This window comes from Mesoplodon densirostris, chromosome 9 (genome assembly GCF_025265405.1).
Source record: "Mesoplodon densirostris isolate mMesDen1 chromosome 9, mMesDen1 primary haplotype, whole genome shotgun sequence".
NCBI classification, from domain to species: domain Eukaryota; kingdom Metazoa; phylum Chordata; class Mammalia; order Artiodactyla; family Ziphiidae; genus Mesoplodon; species Mesoplodon densirostris.
In genome coordinates, this window is record NC_082669.1 from 19,142,332 (window position 1) to 19,163,206 (window position 20,875).

Consider the following 20,875-nt stretch of genomic DNA (forward strand, 5'->3'; position numbering starts at 1 on the left):
CAAATGAACTTAGTTATGAAACAGAAAATGACTCACAGACATAGAAAACAAACTTATGGTTACCAAAGGGGAAAGGGGGTGGGGGAGGGACAAATTGGGAGTTTGGGATTAGCAGATACAAACTACTATATATAAAACAGATAAACAATAAAGGTCCTACTGTGCATAGCACAGGGAACTATATTCAATATCCTGCAATAAACCATAATGGAAAAGAATATTAAAAAGAATATATATATATATACACACACATATATACGTATAACTGAATCACTTTGCTGTATACCAGAAACTAACACTGTAAATCAACTATACTTCAATTAAAAAAGAAGTCATCTCAGACCTAATTTAATACTGGAAACGGCTACATGGCATATTTACAAATTTTCCTATCAATAAACAATTTTTTAAAGCTTGAAATAATAAAATTTTCTAAAATGTTCACCAACTACATCATCTTACAGACATCTCAAAAAAAATTCATTAGTTCCTTAATTATCGATCACCTATTATGTGGCAAAGATTATGTAAATCATACTTTTTCCCACCTGTGCATAAATCAAAAATGTTTGCATGTAAGTATTGTTTTATCAGATTGAGAAAATATCAGTTACAATAAGAACATTAGTGGATAAAACAAACTTAGACTATCCCTTCCTTCTATAAAAAGTATTTCATAAAATGCTTCTATGATAAATTTGAAAAATATTTTCGCATGATACATGGTGTTAATGTATCACCATACATCATCAGAAAACATTTTGTTGCAGCTTAGCAACAAAATTATAAAACTCAGAGGACAGACCATACACAGTAAAAATTAATGGAGGATATACTTTTTTTTTTGTCACAACATAAAATACATTCACTATATATAAACCATGGTATAACTTAAATGTGATTTAAGTGTATCATCTTAACTAATGCTCAAAAAATGTTACAAATTTGTAGTAAGGCCCATCTAAATTTTCATCTAGTGCCAAGACTTTTCTTGAAAAAAAACCATAAATCAATGTGATATAATTAAATCCTGAAATCTGTACTATGTAGTTTTATTTTTTAATCATACATAATATGCATGAAAATTACACATTTGCACTAAAAAAATTCTGCTTATTCTGTCAATAAGACACCAGTATGATTTCAATTTTTACTTCCCTAATGCCTAATGATGCTGAGTATCATATATGCATATTTGCCATTCACATATATTCTTTGGTGAAGTGTCTGTTCAAATCTTTTGCCTATTTTTTAATTGGGTTGTTTGTGTTCTTACCAATGTTGAAAGTTTTTTATATATTCTGGAAGCAAGTCCTTTATCAAATATATACTTTGCAAACATTTTCTGTCTGTGGCTTGCTTGTCTTTTCATTCTTCTAGCAGCATTGCTCACAGAAGTTTTAAATTTTGATAATGTCTAATTTACCAATTTGTGTGTGGCAGGGAGAATTGTGCTTTGGGTTATATATCTAAGAAATCATTTTCTAATTCAGAGACATAAAAATGTTCTCCTACGTTTCCCTTTAGAAGTTCTATAGTTTTAGGTTTTATATTTAGGACTATGATCCATTTTCAGTTTTCTTTTTTTCTTATATGAAGTAAGGTATAAAAACAAGTTCACTGTTATACATATGGATATCCAATTTCCCCAGTACCATCTGTTGAAAAGACTATCTTTTCTCCACTAAATGTGTCAAAAATCCGTTGTTCTTACATGTGTGTATCTATTTCTGGGCTCTCTATTCCATTCCATTGACCTATTTGTCTATCTTTTTGTCTGGATTAGTATTAAGTCATTGTAACAGGTCTTCAAATCAGGTATGGTTAATGCTCCAACTGTGCCTGTTTTGGGGTTTTTTTTTTAAGTTTTGGCTATTCTAGATCCTTTGCATTTCCATATGAATTTTAAAATCAGTTTGTCAATTTTCAATAAAAGCCTGCTGGGATGCAGGTTGTAACTGTGCTGAATCTATACAAATGAATTTAGGGAAAATGGGCATATTAATAAACACTATAAAGTCTTCCAATTCACAGACAATGTCTATTTACTTATTTAGGTCTTCTTTAATTGTCCTCAACAATGTTTTCTAGTTGTCAGTATACAACTGTATATCTTCTGTCAAATTCAATCCTAAGTAGTTCATATTTTCAATGCTATTATAAGTGGTATTTTTGAATTTCAACTTCCAATTGCTTGTTAATATTATACAGAAATAAAGGGAATTCCCTGGCAGAGCAGTGGTTAGGACTCCACACTTCCACTGCACAGGGCATGAGTTCGATCCCTGGTTGGGGAACTAAGATTCCCACAAGCCACGCGGCACAGCCAAAAACAAAAAAAAGAAAAAAAAAAGAAATAAAACTAATTTTTGCATATTGATCATATATCCTGAAATCTTGCTAAACTCCTGTATTAGTTCTACAAACTTTTTTTTGTGAACTCAAAACAAGATACTACTACACACCTATTAGAATGGCTAAAATTAAGATGACTGACTATAACGAGTGTTGACAAGGATGCAGAAAAAGTGCAGTTTTCATACACTTCAGGTAGAACACCTGGGCAACTTCTTTCAAAGTTAAACATACATCTACTATATGATCTGGCCATTCCATATCTACATATTTATCAAAGAGAAATGAAAGCATATGTCCATAAAAATACCTGTATATGAATGTTCATAACAGCTTGATTTGTAATAGTCAAAAACTAGGAACAACTCAAATATCAATCAACAGGTGAATGAATAAACCAACTGTGGGATACCCATATACTGGAAAACTACTCAGCAATGAAACAGAATGAGCTATTGATACACACAACATAGATGAATCTCAAAATAATTAAGCTGACTGAAAGAAGCCAAACAAAAACACAAACTGTATGATTCCATTTACATAAAGTTCATTAAAATGCCAACCAATCTATAGTGAAAGCAGATCCATAAATGCCTGAGGAGGGATTACCAAGGGGCATAAGGAAACTTTTGGGCGGTGATAGTTATGTTCACTATCTTAATACTGGTGATGGTTTCACGTCAAAACTTGCCAAATTGTACATTTTCAATATGTTGCAGTTTACTGTATATTGCTTAGACCTCAATTTTTAAAAAAAGAAAAGGTACCAGCATAATCGTCACTAGGCACCAGAATATACTTTTTAAATTGATATATAACTTTAAAGTGATATATAATTCACAAAGCATAAAATTCAACCTTTTAAAGCATACAATTCAGAGGCTTTTTTGTATATGGACAAGGTTGTGCAACAATCACCACTATTTAACTGCACAACATTTTCACCACTCTAAAGAGTGGTATCCATTAGCAGTCACTGACATTCCCTTCCAAGTCCCTCAGAATATAATTAACTTTCAGATGACAATGTATTTCATCTGGTCACTACTTTTCAAGCCTCAAGACCTTTCAAGTTTGAGAGATTGGTTTTCAGTTAATCTCAGGGGTCTGCTACTCTTCATCATTTTATTCTTTCTAACGAGAGCCAGAACCATACAAATATAGACGCTGATAATTTCAGAGATGCTCCAATCATAGAAACAGCATTTAGTGTACATGTGTAACTGTAATACTGATTACCAAATTATTACTTTTATTAAAACACTAATTCCAAATGTAGAAACTTTATCTCCCTCTTGGCTTCTCCTTATTATCAATGCCAGGACTGGCCAAGACTGAACCACAGTGGTGAATGATGAAGACATGATGCCTTTGAAATTTCTGAATAGCACATAATCTGCAAAGCTTTAAAAATTTAAATTAACACAATCCATTTTGAGATAACTCCACAATTTACTATACTTTCTCAACAACTTGTCAGCGTTTAACATTTATAAAACTTTGGGAAAAGCCAAAGCCTCATTGGAAGGATAATGAGTTTATACTCTGCACTGTACCAACATAGAACATTATGATTAATAATTGTGCCTTTTTAAGAAATGAAACTGAGTTATTTGTAGTGAGGTGGATGGACCTAGAGTCTGTCACACAGAGTGAAGTAGGTCAGAAAGAGAAAAACAAACACCATATGCTAACACATATATGGAATCTAAAAAAGAATGGTTCTGATGAACCTAGCGGGAGGAAAGGAATAAAGACGCAGATGTAGAGAGTGGACTTGAGGACACGGGGAGGGGGAAGGGTAAGCTGGGACGAAGTGAGAGAGTGGCATGGACATATATACACTACCAAATGTAAAACAGATAGCTAGTGGGAAGCATCTGCATAGCACAGGGAGATCAGCTTGGTGCTTTGTGACCACCTAGAGGCGTGGGATAAGGAGGGTGGGAGGGAGACGCAAGAGGGAGGGGATATGGGGATATACGTATACATAGAGTTAATTCACTTTGTTATACAGCAGAAACTAACACAACACTGTCAAGCAATTATACTCCAATAAAGATGTTAAAATAAATAATAAAATAATTGTGCCTTTTTTTAAAAAAAAGAAGATATCACCATTTGCATTACAGCATCTGTTATTTCTAGGAGAGATGATAATCAAAATCTAGCAACTTTTTATTATGGAAGAGTATCAGTGATGACAAGTATACATAATAAACTTTGGAATAATTTGTGTTTGTTTTTAATGATTCTATTATTCGAGAGTTTATTTTTTGGAGCACAGAAATTAAATATGATAAAGCAAAAAATAACAGCTGATACTAAGATTTTTACACTTCTATATTTAGCACGTATTGTGAAAAAAACAGTGAAGCATTACTCACTGCTTTAAAATTAACTTTTTATATGATATATTCCAAGCACACTAAATCACGAGTTCAATATACTCCCATGATGTGCCTAAGCAATGTATTTCAGCATTATAAATTGAAATGTTGTTGAAGCATGCTTTGTGAAGGATATTACATTTCCTTAGTCAAAAGAGGGAATAAGCATTACAGTAGGACTATGTAATTGAAATATCAAAGGAAAATTCAAAAAGAACATGTAATGCACATCTTTGATATTCTTTTGGCAAAACTACTTTCAAAGCACGTTACTAAGCGTTAGGAGACTGGATATAATCAAAGACCTTCTGAACCTAAAAAGGTACAAATTCCACTAAACACATCCACTTCAGAAAAATTACTGGGTACCCAATGAAAAGAAGAAAACCGCAAAGCCTCATTAAAATGCAGGTGTTGGGTAGTTCTTTTAGCACTTGGTAGGTATTCAAAATTTTGCCTGAAAAATTATGAACTGCTTCATCATGGACCTTGCACCTTGTCAGTACTCAAAGCTGTGACTGCCACACCCTTGAATGTCAAGAGGCTGCTCTAAATGTTTAAGAAAAGAATGACGAATGAAGAAATGAATTCAGCAGATCTTGTAGGCACCATGCCAACATGAGACTTGTCACCTAAAAAACAGCATTGCTCCTGCACATTTCTCCTAGGGAAATGAAAACTTAAGTTCACATAAGACCTGTATACAAATGTTAAAGTAGCTCAATTTATAATCACCAAAAACTTGAAACAACCAAATTTCCTTCAACCAGTGAATCAATAAACAAAAGGACTTACCAAGCTCACTGAGACTCTGAGCAGCTTTTGTTATCTCTCTACTGCCCCCCTGCAGTTGTCCCTGGAGTCTCTTACTGAGATACAAGATGCGAATGATTCTCCGAAGCAAATCACAGGCAACCTGTGCAAAATGTTAAATAAGTAAAGTCAATCCACGAAGTTTTATTACTATGTGAATCTGTCTCTTCTTTCCAGATGCTAAAAATTCACTCATGTATTTTTTGTTTTCCACCAATCAGAAATCTAAATGATCACAAGTCTTAAAAAGCAGCATTTTACAATAAGCTCCAATTGATCCCAAAGAGAATTTGGGATTGAGGTGCTATGAAACCTAAGCACTTTTCTCCTCAGTCGTAGACCAGTTTTCTTCTCTAGGCCAGTGGCTCTCAGTCTTGACTTCATATTAAATTCAAGTGTGTAGGGGGACTTCCCTGGTGGTCCAATGGTAAAGAATCCGTCTTTCAACACAGGGGACGCCAGTTGGATCCCTCGTCAGGGAACTAAGATCCCACATGGCATGGGGAAACTAAGCCCGCGTGCCACAACTAGAGAGAGAAAACCTGCACACCACAACTACAGAGAGAAGCCCGAGCACCACAACTAGAGAGAAGCCTGCGCGATGAAACTAAAGATCCCACATGCCCCAACTAAGACCCGACGCGGCCAAAAAAATAAAGAAAAAAAAAATTCAAGTGTGTAAGTTCAAAGAGTTCCAATGCCCAAGCAAGACAGAGCCCTGACCAATTAAAGCAGAATCAGTATTTCTTTTAATATCCTCATGCAGTCCCTGTGTGTGGCCAAGGTTGACAACCACTGTGCTAGGGCTGCTTAGCTTCCTACTACTGTTTCCTATTGTTTCCAGCCCTAGTTTCTCCTTCCTAAGTCCCTAGAGGAACAGACTTAAAATGCCCAGTTTCACTAGATCTTAGAGAATAAGCATGCCCTTACTGATATTTCCTAATTTTTTTATCATTAATAACAAATTGTAAAAGATAAAGTTATTAAAACAAACCAAAAAACCCTATCATTTATATGTCACCTCTATTCCCTTTTTTGTTACCAGATCCAATAGTGGGTCTTAACCTATCCAAAAGACTAAGACATGAAATAAAGATGTGTGTATTTCAAGACACTTTATTACAGAGGCAATCCAGGGCAATTGCCTGGGGAGAATGGAAAGGGAGACTGATGGAGTAACGCATATATAGTGACCTTCAGCTTCAGTGGTGATAATAAAGAAAAGAGAGACAGTCTATGCTGCTGCATCACCACCATCTGTGAAGGGCCCTGAAGCTGGTTGAGAAGCAAGAACAACTCCCATGTAAGGAGGAAAATCCTAACTGGTAGCATAAGAATTAAAAGCCCTAGGAAGACAGGGTCCCTGAGGCTTCAACTATAAACACTTTTTCTGAATGAAGTACACATACACCTCAGAGCCACACACAGCCACACTCATGCACACACAACATACACAAACATATAATCAAATACACACTTACAAACATATGTATAATCAAAGGCAGCCAAGTATTAAACATGTTTACTTTTTACTGACTGCTTTTCTGAGTAACTGTAGTCTGAGGTACTTAAAATAATAAAAGAATGTCAAATAAGAATTTCTCCCTGTAAACTGGAAGACTTAGGCATCTTAATCTTTAATTAAATTTTATTTATTTTCTGAATAGGTACTAGAAGCATACGATTCAAAATTCAAAAGATTAGAAGATAAAAAGTCATCCTCATATTTTTATGTCTCAACTGTGCACTCACCAAAAACAACCACTGTTATCAGTTTCTTGCTTGTTAGAATTATATTTTTAGATGTACCATTTGGAATGTAGAATCCCAAGCAATCATTCCTCTTGGATTCTAAATACATCATGAGGAGAAATAACAGATCTAATCACCAAGAACTGTACTTCCAGAATTCCCAGTACCTACCCAATAAAGGATATGCCCTCAAACATGAAAGCTTCGAGCTTATTTCTAATGCTTTTCTGTTTAACCATACTTAATCTGTCACCAAGTCTTACTGATTATTCTTCTGTTGCATAACACTATGGCTATTTTACCTCTATTCCTACAAGCATCACCCTAATTCAAATATTTATCACCTTCACCTTAACACTGTGGTCTCCTGGCTAGCTTTCCAGTCTCTTACTGAAATCCATCTTGCCAGATTTACCTTCTTAGAAACAGTTTTCAGCACTCGACCCACTTTTTCATAAACCTCAGTGGCTCTCTACTAACAGATCATGTTAAATCATCTTAGAATAGCATTTAATAAAATCCTCAGTCGGGCTTCCCTGGTGGCACAGTGGATAAGAATCTGCCTGCCAATGCAGGAGACACAGGTTCAATCCCTGGTCTGGGAAGATCCCACAGGCTGTGGAGCAACTAAGCCCATGCGCCACAACTACTGAGCCTGCATGCCATTACTACTGGAGCCCACGCACTGCAACAATGAGAAGCCCCCACTCGCTGCAACTAAGACCCAACGCAGCCAAAACTAAATAAATAAATTTATATATAAAAAAATACCTCAGTCAACATGTCTTAGATAATCTGTAAGGCAGCAACTCTCACCATTTCCTAATATAGTTGCTTCCACTCCAATCAATTTCCTTTTCTTCCTTATTTTTCATTTCAGACTTTTATTATCAAATATATTAATTCAGCACTAAAAAGAAATGATCTATCAAGCCATGAAAAGACACAGAGGAATCTTAAATGCATTTTACTAAGGGAAAAAGGCAATGTGAAAAGGCTACATACTATATGATTCCAACTATATCACATTCTGGAAAAGACACAACTATGGAGACAGTAAACAGATCAGCGGTTGCCGGGAGTTAGGGGGATGAAGAGTCAGAGTACAGAGGATGTTTAGGGCACTGAAAATACTCCAGATGATACTATAATGATGGATATATATCATTATACATTTTTCAAAACCCACAGAATGTACACCAAGAGTGAACTATGGACTTTGATAATGATGTGTCAATGTAAGTTCATCCACTGCAACAAATGTGCCACTCTGGTGGCAGATGCTGATTAAGGGGGAGGCTATGCATGTGTGGGGCAAGGAATATATGGGAAATCTATGTCTTCGTCTCAATTTTGCAGTGAATCTAAACTGCTCTAAAAAATTAAGTCTTTAAAAATATAGATTTAGATATTACAAATACAGAAAATTACATACAGAAATTATAGCAAGGGCTTCCCTGGTGGCACAGTAGTTAAGAATACGCCTGCCAATGCAAAGGACACAGGTTAGAGCCCTGGTCCGGGAAGATCCCACATGCCTTGGAGCAGCTAAGCCTATGCGCCACAACTACTGAGCCTGTGCTCTAGAGCCCGTGCTCCACAACAAGAGAAGCCACCGCAATGAGAAGCCCACACACCACAATGAAGAGTAGCCCCTGCTCATCGCAACTAGAGAAAGCCCACATGCAGCAACAAAAATGCAACGCAGTCAAAAATAAGAAAAAGAAAGAAAGAAAGGAAGGAAGGAAGGGAGGAAGGGAGGGAGGGAGGAAGGAAGGAAGAAATTATAGCTAAATGAACTTGGAACTACCATGCAGATCAGGAAACAAAACCATGTCTGCCACTACAGAAGCCCTCCATGTACCCACTACCAATCACGACACCCTCCAGCCATCCTTCCTACTCCCCCAGCCTAACCAAGAGAGACACCATCCTGGCTTTTGTGGTAATCACTTCCTTAGTTTCATTTATGGCTTTATCACTGAAGTATATATACCTAAATGCTGTAGTTTAATTTTGCCCTTTTTATTTTTATTTTTTTAACTTTATTTTTTGCCTGCCTTGGGTCTTCGTTGCTGCGTGCAGGCTTTCTCTAGCTGTGGCAAGCAGGGGTTACTCTTCATTGCAGTGTGCAGGCTTCTAATTGTGGTGGCTTCTCTTGCTGCAGAACGTGGGCTCTAGGTGTGCAGGCTTCAGTAGTTGCAGCACATGGGCTTCAGTAGTGGCGGCATGTGGGCTCAGTAGTTGTGGCACGCATGCTCAGTAGTTGTGGCTCGTGGGCTCTACAGCGCAGGCTCAGTAGTTGTGGTACACAGGCTTAGTTGCTCCGTGGCATGTGGGATCTTCCCAGACCAGCGATTGAACCTGTGTCCCCTGCATTGGCAGGCAGATTCTTAACCACTGCGCCACCAGGGAAGTCCTAATTTTGCCCTTTTTAAATCTAAATGGGTTCCTTTAGCATCTCTTTTTTTTCCTTTGCAATCTGTTGAATATATGGGATCATCTGTCCTATACAGTTTGCCACAGACTGCTTTTAGTTGATTGCCTTCCCCTAGTTTAACAAGTCCCTCTGTCTTCTACATTCCTTATACCTTAGTAGATGGATGTAGGCAGCTTCATCAGATACAGGTTTAATATTCTGGGCAAATTTATTCATTAGGTAGTAGTGTATTTATAACATATGTATGATTCTCTGTGTTGTTAGCAGCCACTGATACTCAATGTCAAAATCTATTAAAACATAATGAATACAAAATGGTGATACTCTAGTTATGTCATTTTGCCTTTATTTGCTAGCTTATAAAACATCTCTATGAGAACAAACTTTACCTCATCTATATTAGTTTACCCAGTGGTACTGTTCATACAGAATAGTAAGAATAAACACCAGATTCTTTCCACTGGTTTATCAGTTTTCAAAACTGAGGAATGCTTTCCTAATAGCCACCAAAGATGAACAATTAGTTCACTGTTTTGGATATCATTATGAACTCATAGATTTAAACATAATATAAGATGCCAATCCACTGTATCTCTTATCCTTATAGATGCTCACATTGCCCCATTTTTGGCCAGTCGGAGCTTCTGAGGGTGATCACCTGTACTGATTTGCCTGACACTGAGAGGTTTCCTGGGACATGGGACTTGCAGTGCTAAAAATGACACAGTTGGTCACCCTAGGGCCTCTCCAAGTTGGCTCCTGAAGGCTTTTATCATGACTCTAGTTAATAGTTATTGATACTTGCCTTCGTATATGGTATAAAAATATTCCAGGATCATTTTGCATATTTCATGCCCCAGATCAATCAAATCAATCAAAGATTTATCAAAGAATCCCTCATTTCTTTTAGAAGTAGCAGCATTTGAAGACCATATTCTGGGAACTAGGTTTCTCATTTCTGAGACTTTTTGGTAGACATAGTTAGGAAATGTCAAAATTAAAATATCACATAAATATTCATTTGCTTGATTCCACAATACACATAAAACAGTCTCAGATTAACATTATACATACACATATGTATAAAAATATATACATATAATGTATATACCATTTTAAGATAAAATTAAAATATCTCATGAGTTCATACTGATAATTGCACTTAAAAATCAGGAGCACAGGGTGTTTACCTAATCTTCTAACTTACATCTATAAATTATTTCTTCCACACAGAGACTCCTGGCTCCAGAGACACAACAGATAAAAGAATTAGAGTATTTAAAATTATTCATTTGCTGTGCTACACAATACAAACAAAACATTACCTGAATTCAAAACCAACACCACAGGGCTTCCCGGGTGGCAGAGGGTTAAGAACCCGCCTGCCAATGTCGGGGACACGGGTTGAGCCCTGGTCTGGGAAAATCCCACATGCCGAGGAACAACTAAGCCCGTGCACCACAACTACTGAGCCTGCACTCTAGAGGCCGCAAGCCACAACTACTGAGCATGCGTGCCACAACTACTGAAGCCCAAGCGCCTAGAGCCCATGCTCCACAACAAGAGAGGCCACCACAATGAGAAGCCCATGCACCACAATGAAGAGCAGCCCCCTCTTGCCACAACTGGAGAAAGCCTGCGCACAGCAACAAAAACCAAAAATGCAGCCAAAAAAAACGAATACTACAAACACAAATATGACAGCTGAAGACAGTTTAAAAGAACTGTTCTGCAAATACTCTGCCACAATGTTCTACAGTTGAATTTTATCTCTTTGTCAAAACATACAGCCATTACACACTACTTTATCTCCCTCATTTATCCTAGTTCTAATGCTCATCACTACTTTTTACTTTACTGTTTCTCTACTCATTTTGATTGTCTCAAGTACATTGTCTACCAGATTCCTAAAGAAAGGGTCATAGGAGCAATAGTCCCTGGATTCTATGAGGATGGCTGTCTCTGTACATCAAAATCAGTTTGGCTGCTGCATCAATTATCTTTTGCTGCCTAAGAAACCAGCCCAAAATGTAGTGATTTTAAATGATTTGTTCTTCCTCACAATTCTGTGAGTCAGGAATTTGGGCAGGGTTCAAGTGCTCCACGTGGTATCCCTGGGATTACTCACTCTGCTGCACTCAGCTAACACGAGGCTTCACTCCCATGTCTGGTTGCCTCAGTGCTTCTCTACCTATCATCTCACAGCCAGCATGGGCTTCTCCACAGCATGACAGTCTCACAATGGCTGGACTTCTTACATGGACAGTGGCTTTCCAGAGCAGAAACAAAAGCTGCCATGCCCCCTGAACGCTAGCCCCCAAACTAGCTCAGCATCACTTCCACCAGCAGGGCTTCTCTGGTTTTGCTATCTTAGTTGCTCTATATGTTTTCACAGTGTTTAGGAACACAGGCAACTTACGCTGGTTGTGTTATCTTTCTTCTTCCTTCCTTCCTAATATATTCTCTTGTTTGGTGGATAATTATAAAGCCAGTAAACTAAGTCATCACCCCACAGAACAATGTAGATAAAATTATTTGATATCGTATCAACTGAAAACTAAAAAGGACCCTACAAAAGTATATGATGAAAAACACATACATGTAAAACACAAACATAAAAAAAGAGAAAAGGTTTTATGAACCATTTCTTCCTTCCACTTTCCAACATTTTCTCACACTTTCTTACTTATATAGTTTCAGTTAAAAAACTAAATTAAAAACTTCAAATTGAAGAGAGCTGACAGCAGAAGCAAGAAGAACTACAATCCTGCAGCCTGTGGAACAAAACCCACATTCACAGAAAGAGAGACAAGATGAAAAGGCAGAGGGCTATGTACCAGATGAAGGAACAAGATAAAACCCCAGAAGAACAACTAAATGAAGTGCAGATATGCAACCTTCCAGAAGAGGAATTCAGAATAACAATAGTGAAGACCATTCAGGGCCTCGCAAAAAGAATGGACACAAAGATAGAGAAGATGCAAGAAATGTTTAACAAAGACCTAGACGAATTAAAGAACAAACAAACAGAGATGAACAATACAACAACTGAAATGAAAACTACACTAGAAGGAATCAATAGCAGAATAACTGACGCAGAAGAACGGATAAGTGACCTGGAAGACAGAATGGTGGAATTAACTGCTGCGGAACAGAATGAAGAAAAAAGAAGGAAAAGAGGGGCTTCCCTGGTGGCGCAGTGGTTGAGAGTCCGCCTGCCGATGCAGGTGACATGGGTTCGTGCCCCGGTCTGGGAAGATCCCACATGCCACGGAGCGGTTAGGCCCGTGAGCCATGGCAGCTGAGCCTGCGCGTCCGGAGCCTGTGCTCTGCGGCGGGAGAGGCCACAACAGTGAGAGGCCCGCGTACCGCAAAAAAAAAGAATGAAAAGAAATGAAGACAGCCTAAGAGACCTCTGGGACAACATTAAATGCAACAACATTCACATTATAGGGGTCCCAGAAGGAGAAGAGAGAGAGAAAGGACCCAAGAAAATATTTGAAGAGATTATAGTCGAAAACTTCCCTAACATGGGAAAGGAAATAGCCACCCAAGTCTAGGAAGCACAGAGAGTCCCATACAGGAGAAACACGCCGAGACACACAGTAATCAAATTGGCAAAAATTAAAGACAAAGAAAAATTATTGAAAGCAGCAAGGGAAATATGACAAATAACATATAAGGGAACTCCCATAAGGTTAACAGCTGATTTCTCAGCAGAAACTCTACAAGCCAGAAGGGAATGGCATGATATACTTAAAGTGATGAAAGGGAAGAACCTACAGCCAAGATTACTCTACCCAGCAAGGATCTCATTCAGATTCAATGGAGAAATCAAAAGCTTTACAGACAAGCAAAAGCTAAGAGAATTCAGCACCACCAAACCAGCTCTACAACAAATGCTAAAGGAACTTCTCTAAGTGGGAAACACAAAAGAAAAGGACCTACAAAAACAAACCCAAAACAATTAAGAAAATGGTAATAAGAACATACATATTGATAATTACCTTAAACATGAATGGATTAAATGCTCCAACCAAAAGACACAGGCTTGTTGAATGGATACAAAAACAAGACCCATATATATGCTGTCTACAAGAGACCCACTTCAGACCTAGGGACACATACAGACTGAAAGTGAGGGGATGGAAAAAGATATTCCTTGCAAATGGAAATCAAAAGAAAGCTGGAGCACCAATACTCTATGAGATAAAATAGACTTTAAAATAAAGAATGTTACAAGAAACAAGAAAGGACACTACATAATGATCAACGGATCACTCCAAGAAGAAGATATAACAATTATTAATATATATGCACCCAACATAAGAGTACCCCAATACATAAGGCAACTGCTAACAGCTATAAAAGAGGAAATCGACAGTAACACAATAATAGTGGGGGACTTTAACACCTCACTTACACCAATGGACAGATCATCCAAACAGAAAATTAAAAAGGAAACACAAGCTTTAAATGGTACAATAGACCACATAGATTCAATTGATATTTATAAGACATTCCATCCAAAAACAGCAGATTACACTTTCTTCTCAAGTGTGCACGGAACATTCTCTAGGATAGATCAAATGATGGGTCACAAATGAAGCCTCAGTAAATTTAAGAAAACTGAAATCATATCAAGCATCTTTTCTAACCACAATGCTATGAGATTAGAAATCAATTACAGGGGAAAAAATGTAAAAAACACAAACACATGGAGGCTAAACAATACGTTACTAAATAACCAAGAGATCACTGAAGAAATCAAAGAGAAAATAAAAAAATACCTAGAGACAAATGACAATAAAAACACGATGATCCAAAACCTATGGGATGCAGCAAAAGCAGTTCTAAAAGGGAAGTTTACAGCTATACAAGCCTACCTCAAGAAACAAGAAAAATAGGGCTTCCCTGGTGGCACAGTGGTTGAGAGTCCGCCTGCCGATGCAGGGGACACGGGTTCATGCCCCACTCCAGGAAGATCCCACATGCCTCGGAGCGGCTGGGCCCATGAGCCATGTCCACTGAGCTGGCACGTCCAGAGCCTGTGCTCCACAACGGGAGAGGCCACAACAGTCAGAGGCCCGCATACCACAAAAAAATAAATAAATAAATAAAAAGAAAAAGAAACAAGAAAAATATCAAATAAACAATCTAACCTTACACCTAAGGGACTAGAGAAAGAAGAACAAACAAAACCCAAACTGAGCTGAAGGAAAGAAATCATAAAGATCAGAGCAGAAATAAATGAAATAGAAACAAAGAAAACAATAGCAAAGATCAATAAAACTAAAGGCTGGTTCTTTGAGAAGATAAACAAAATTGATAAACCATTAGCCAGACTCATCAAGAAAAAGAGGGAGAGGACTCAAATCAATAAAATTAGAAATGAAAAAGGAGAAGTTACAACAGACACCACAGAAATACAAAGCATCCTAAGAGACTACTACAAGCAACTCTATGCCAACAAAATGGACAACCTGGAAGAAATGGACAAATTCTTAGAAAGGTATAACCCTCCAAGACTGAACCAGGAAGAAATAGAAAATATGAACAGAGCAATCACAAGTAATGAAATTGAAACTGTGATTAAAAATCTTCCAACAAACAAAAGTCCAGGACCAGATGGCTTCACAGGTGAATTCCATCAAACATTTAGAGAAGAGCTAACACCCATCCTTCTCAAACTTTTCCAAAAAACTGCAGAGGAAGGAACACTCCCAAACTCATTCTATGAGGCCACCATCACCCTCATACCAAAACCAGACAAAGATACGACAAAAAAAGAAAATTACAGATCAGTATCACTGATGAATATAGATGCAAAACTCCTCAACAAAATACTAGCAAACAGAATCCAACAACACATTAAAAGGATCATACACCGTGATCAAGTGGATTTATCCCAGGGATGCAAGGATTCTTCAATATATGCAAATCAATCAATGTGATACACCATACTAACAAACTGAAGAAGAAAAACCATATGATCATCTCAATAGATGCAGAAAAAGCTTTTGACAAAATTCAACACCCATTTATGATAAAAACTCTCCAGGAAGTGGGCATAGAGGGAACCTACCTCAACAGAATAAATGCCATATACAACAAACCCACAGCAAACATCATTCTCAATGGTGAAAAACTGAAAGCATTTCTTCTAAGATCAGGAACAAGACAAGGATGTCCACTCTCACCACTAGTATTCAACACAGTTTTGGAAGTCCTAGCCATGGCAATCAGAGAAGAAAAAGAAATAACAGGAACACAAATTGGAAAAGGAGAAGTAAAACTGTCACTGTTTGCAGATGACATGATACTATACATGGAGAATCCTAAAGATGTCACCAGAAAACTACTAGAGCTAATCAATGAATTTGGTAAAGTTGCAGGATACAGAATTAATGCACATAAATCTCTTGCATTCCTATACACTAATGATGAAAAGTCTGAAAGAGAAATTAAGGAAACACTCCCATTTACCACTGCAACAAAACGAATAAAATACCTAGGAATAAAAAAAAAAATACCTAGGAATATTTCCTACAGAGGGAGACAAAAGACCTGTATGCAGAAAACTATAAGACACTGATGAAAGAACTTAAAGATGATACCAACAGATGGAGAGATATACTATGTTCTTGGATTGGAAGAATCAATATTGTGAAAATGACTATACTATCCAAAGCAATCTACAGATTCAATGCAATCCCTATCAAATTATCAATGGCATTTTTTACAGGACTAGAACAAAAAAATCTTAAAATGTGGAGACACAAAAGACCCCAAATAGCCAAAGCAGTCTTGACGGAAAAAAGCAGAGCTGGAGGAATCAGACTCCCTGACTTCAGACTACACTACAAAGCTACAGTCATCAAGACAATATGGTACTGGCACAAAAACAGAAATATAGATCAATGGAACAAGATAGAAAGCCCAGAGATAAAACCACGCACCTATGATCAACTAGTCTATGGCAAAGTAGGCAAGGATATACAATGGAGAAAAGACAGTCTCTTCAATAAGTGGTGCTGGGAAAACTGGACAGCTACATGTAAAAGAATGAAATTAGAACACTCCCTAACACCATACACAAAAATAAACTCAAAATGGATTAATGACCTAAATGTAAGGCCAGACACTATAAAACTCTTAGAGGAAAAGTTAGGAAGAACACTCTTTGACATAAATCACAGCAAGATCTTTTTTGATCCACCTCCTAGAATAATGGAAATAAAAACAAAAATAAACAAATGGGACCTAATGAAACTTAAAAGCTTTTGCACAGCAAAGGAAACCATAAACAAGACGAAAAGACAACCCTCAGAATTTGAGAAAATATTTGCTAATGAATCAACAAAGGATTAATCTCCAAAATATATAAACATCTCATGCAGCTCAATATTAAAAAAACAAACAACCCAATCCAAAAATGGGCAGAAGAGTTAAATAGACATTTCTCCAAAGAAGACATACAGATGGCCAAGAAGCACATGAAAAGCTGCTCAACGTCACTAATTATCAGAGAAATGAAAATCAAAACTACAATGAGGTGTCACCTCACACCAGTTAGAATGGGCATCACCAGAAAATCTACAAACAACAAGTGCTGGAGAGGGTGTGGAAAAAAGGGAACCCTCTTGCACTGTTGGTGGGAATGTAAATTGACACAGTCACTATGGAGAACAGTATGGAGGTTCCTTAAAAACTAAAAACAGAACTACCATACGACCCAGCAATCCCACTACTGGGCATATACCCAGAGAAAACCATAATTCAAAAAGACACATACACCCCAATGTTCATTGGAACACTATTTACAATAGCCAGGTCATGGAAGCAACCTAAATGCCCATCGACAGATGAATGGATAAAGAAGACGTGGTACATATATACAATGGGATATTACTCAGCCATAAAAAGGAACGAAATTGGGTCATTTGTTGAGATGTGGATGGATCTAGAGACTCTCATACAGAGTGAAGTAAGTCAGAAAGAGAAAAACAAATATCATATATTAACGCACATATGTGGAACCTAGAAAATGGTACAGATAAACTGGTTTGCAGGGCAGAAGTTGAGACACAGATGTAGAGAACAAACGTATGGACACCAAGGGGGGAAAGTGGCAGGCGGTGGGGTGGTGGTGTGATGTATTGGAAGATTGAGATTGACATGTATACACTGATGTGTATAAAATGGATAATTAATAAGGACCTGCTGCTGTACAATAAATAAAATTAAATTTAAAAAACACTTCAAATTGAAAAGTTAATACGTGTGTGACTTAAAAAATTAAAAAGTGAAATGATAAAAAGTGCAAAAAATTAAAAAGATAAAAAACTTACATGTAGGTATGTGAATTATACCTCAATAAAGCTGTTATACTTTTGAAAACATATGATTAAAAGTGTTAAAAACTTATAAGATTTGAAAGTTTAAAAACTCATTTTCTTATATAATGTTGAAGTTTTAAAAATTTAAATATTCTATGTAAGGGATAATAAGCTCTTAAAAATTTCTTTCTGAAAAACTCTGAGGCAGTTCATAAGCAAACAATGTTACTAAAAAGAGCTAAGATAGAGATGATTCTTGGGGTGATAATTAAATTCAACTCCTGTATTCATGTATATAAATGAAGTCAGAAGCTTCTGCTCAAAGAAAGAAAAGGCTTTCTGCAAAGAGAGTGAAATGGGGATAAAAAGCAAAAGAAATTAAATGTAGAACTACTTTCTTCTAATTGAGGATACAATCATAGGGATTTTACGTTCAAGGCAAAAAACAACTTCATAGCTATTTCTTTCTTGCTTTCTTATACAACATGCATTTAAATGAATTAAGATCTCAAAGAATAAAAGGTTAAACAGAAACATTAAAGTTTCCCCAAAGTTTAAAATGGAAATGTCTAGCCAAAGTGAACAGAATAAAAATGGTTAAAACATAAATAAACTTCCAAAGAGCCCTTAGACTTCAAAGCAGTTTGAATGGCAACAAATTTCTAAGATGAACTTCCTTCCTAAAGGTAAGACTGCATATAAGTCAATTCAGGAAAAATTAAATACTGGCAATAAAGATATCAAAATGTACCTAGACATTTTTATTTTTCTTTTCTCTCCCTTCCTTTATAATAATTTGACCAAAGTTATTCAACTTAGTTGCCCCTATACAGTAGTGTAATACTTTTTACAATAAGAGTATAGAAAATTAGGGCTAATATTAGGGCTAAAATTAATAATACTTAACAATAATATATATAAAAAGTGTTTATCTTAAACACAAACAATCCTGACCTCTCACGCTTACATAACCATAAAAAATAAAAGCATTCAAAAAAGAAACTATCACAGCTTCATAGAATCGCAGCATTATAGAGCTGGAAGAGAATTCACACAGATCCAGTCCAAACTTTCACTGTAAAAAGATACTAAACCACCATGACCTCAACAACAAAAATGGTAATTATGTAAAGTGAAATATGTGTTACTAACCTCCTTGTGGTAATCATTTCACAGTATATACATGTACCAAATTATCACATTATACAACTTAAATGTACATGTTATATGTCAATTATATCTCAAAGCTGGAAAAAAAGATAACTAAAGTTTGTTCATGACCACGCAGCTAGAGGGATGAAGAGTGAAGTCAGGTCTCATAACTCCTAGTCCAGTGCTTTCATCTATGCTTCATCAACCTGGATTTGATTTTAATTTTTCTACCTACAAGCAAGTTTCTGAAAAACAGGAACTGTATTTTCTACTTTTTTACGAATCAAAAGCACAGAATACTAAATTTAGAGAAAGAAATTCTGTTTTATCTTAACACTGCTGCATAATGGCTATATGAACTTCAGCAAGTAACTCTTAGAACCTCAGTTCACTCACCCATAACGGGATGAGATATGTAACTTCTAAACATAATTATTGAATTAGAATACTTGAAAATTTTCATACATTTTAAAGGCCCACATACACATGAAAAAAATTTTTTTATCCTGAATACATACCTAGCTAGGTGGTAAAAATAAATAAGATTCTTAAAACTTACTGTCAAAAGATTGTAGTAAACAAAGGCGAAAAAAAGAAGTTCATGATTCTGACATGTTTAAGATCTGGAGTTGAACGCAAAGAAGTGAACTTAAATTAAATGTTTAATTTAACAAATTAAATTTTAATTTACTGCTTAAAATTAAGCAATAATCTACAATCAAAACATCATGTGAAGCACATGAAGACTAATTCCTGAATAGTTCTGCTAATAAAAACACTCCTATGTCTTCATATACAAAAATATTTTAAAGTTTACTAAACTAAAAGTTAATTTCCATCTATGTCCAAAGGACTAAAATGTTTTATAAAATTTCATTTTATTAGAGAGAAGTCTGTAAAGAAGATATAAGCAGCATAATCACTTTTCTTAGTTAATACCATCCTTATATATTAGTCTATTCTTTCATAAGAAAAAAGAATTCCAGGGGCTTCCCTGGTGGTGCAGTCGTTGAGAATCTGCCTGCCAATGCAGGGGACACGGGTTCGAGCCCTGGTCTGGGAAGATCCCACATGCCGTGGAGCAACTGGGCCCATGAGCCACAACTACTGAGCCTGCACGTCTGGAGCTTGTGCTCCGCAACAAGAGAGGCCACGACAGTGAGAGGCCCAAGCACCGTGATGAAGAGTGGCCCCCGCTCGCCGCAACTAGAGAAAGCCCTCGCACAGAAACGAAGACCCAACACAGCCAAAAATAAATTAATTATTTTTTAAAAAAATTTTAAAAGTCAAAATACTGCAAAAAAAAAAGTCCAGTTAACTTAAGGCCATGATTTTTAGTACAAAATGAAAAAGTTATTCTCAAAAGTAATATTTAAATCCCAACTTAACTATGGAAGTAATGTTTTAATGTATATTTTAGCATAAAAGTAAAACAGTAGCTCCAACGCTCTGAGCAGCACTTGCAGTGCCCACACCCTTTCTTCAGGAAAGTAGCTTGGGCAGCTCTTTATATGTGGTTCATGGTATTTCAGGTCATATGACCTTGTGACCTTAGCCACAGCTGACTAAATCAGGGAAACAATGCCAGCTCAGTGCTATGCCACAAAGTCTATCACCAGTGACCTATGACA

At 36.6% G+C, this 20,875-nt stretch overlaps 1 protein-coding gene across 1 annotated transcript in view; it reads right to left on the reverse strand.

Moving 5' to 3' along the window:
* The window catches only part of COG5 (component of oligomeric golgi complex 5), a 283,477-nt gene that overhangs the window by 239,023 nt on the left and 23,579 nt on the right, over positions 1-20,875 (reverse strand). Inside the window, exon 6 of the mRNA XM_060108035.1 lies at positions 5,544-5,664. Within this exon, the coding sequence (XP_059964018.1) occupies positions 5,544-5,664 (121 nt within the window). The remainder of the gene's footprint in view (positions 1-5,543; positions 5,665-20,875) is intronic.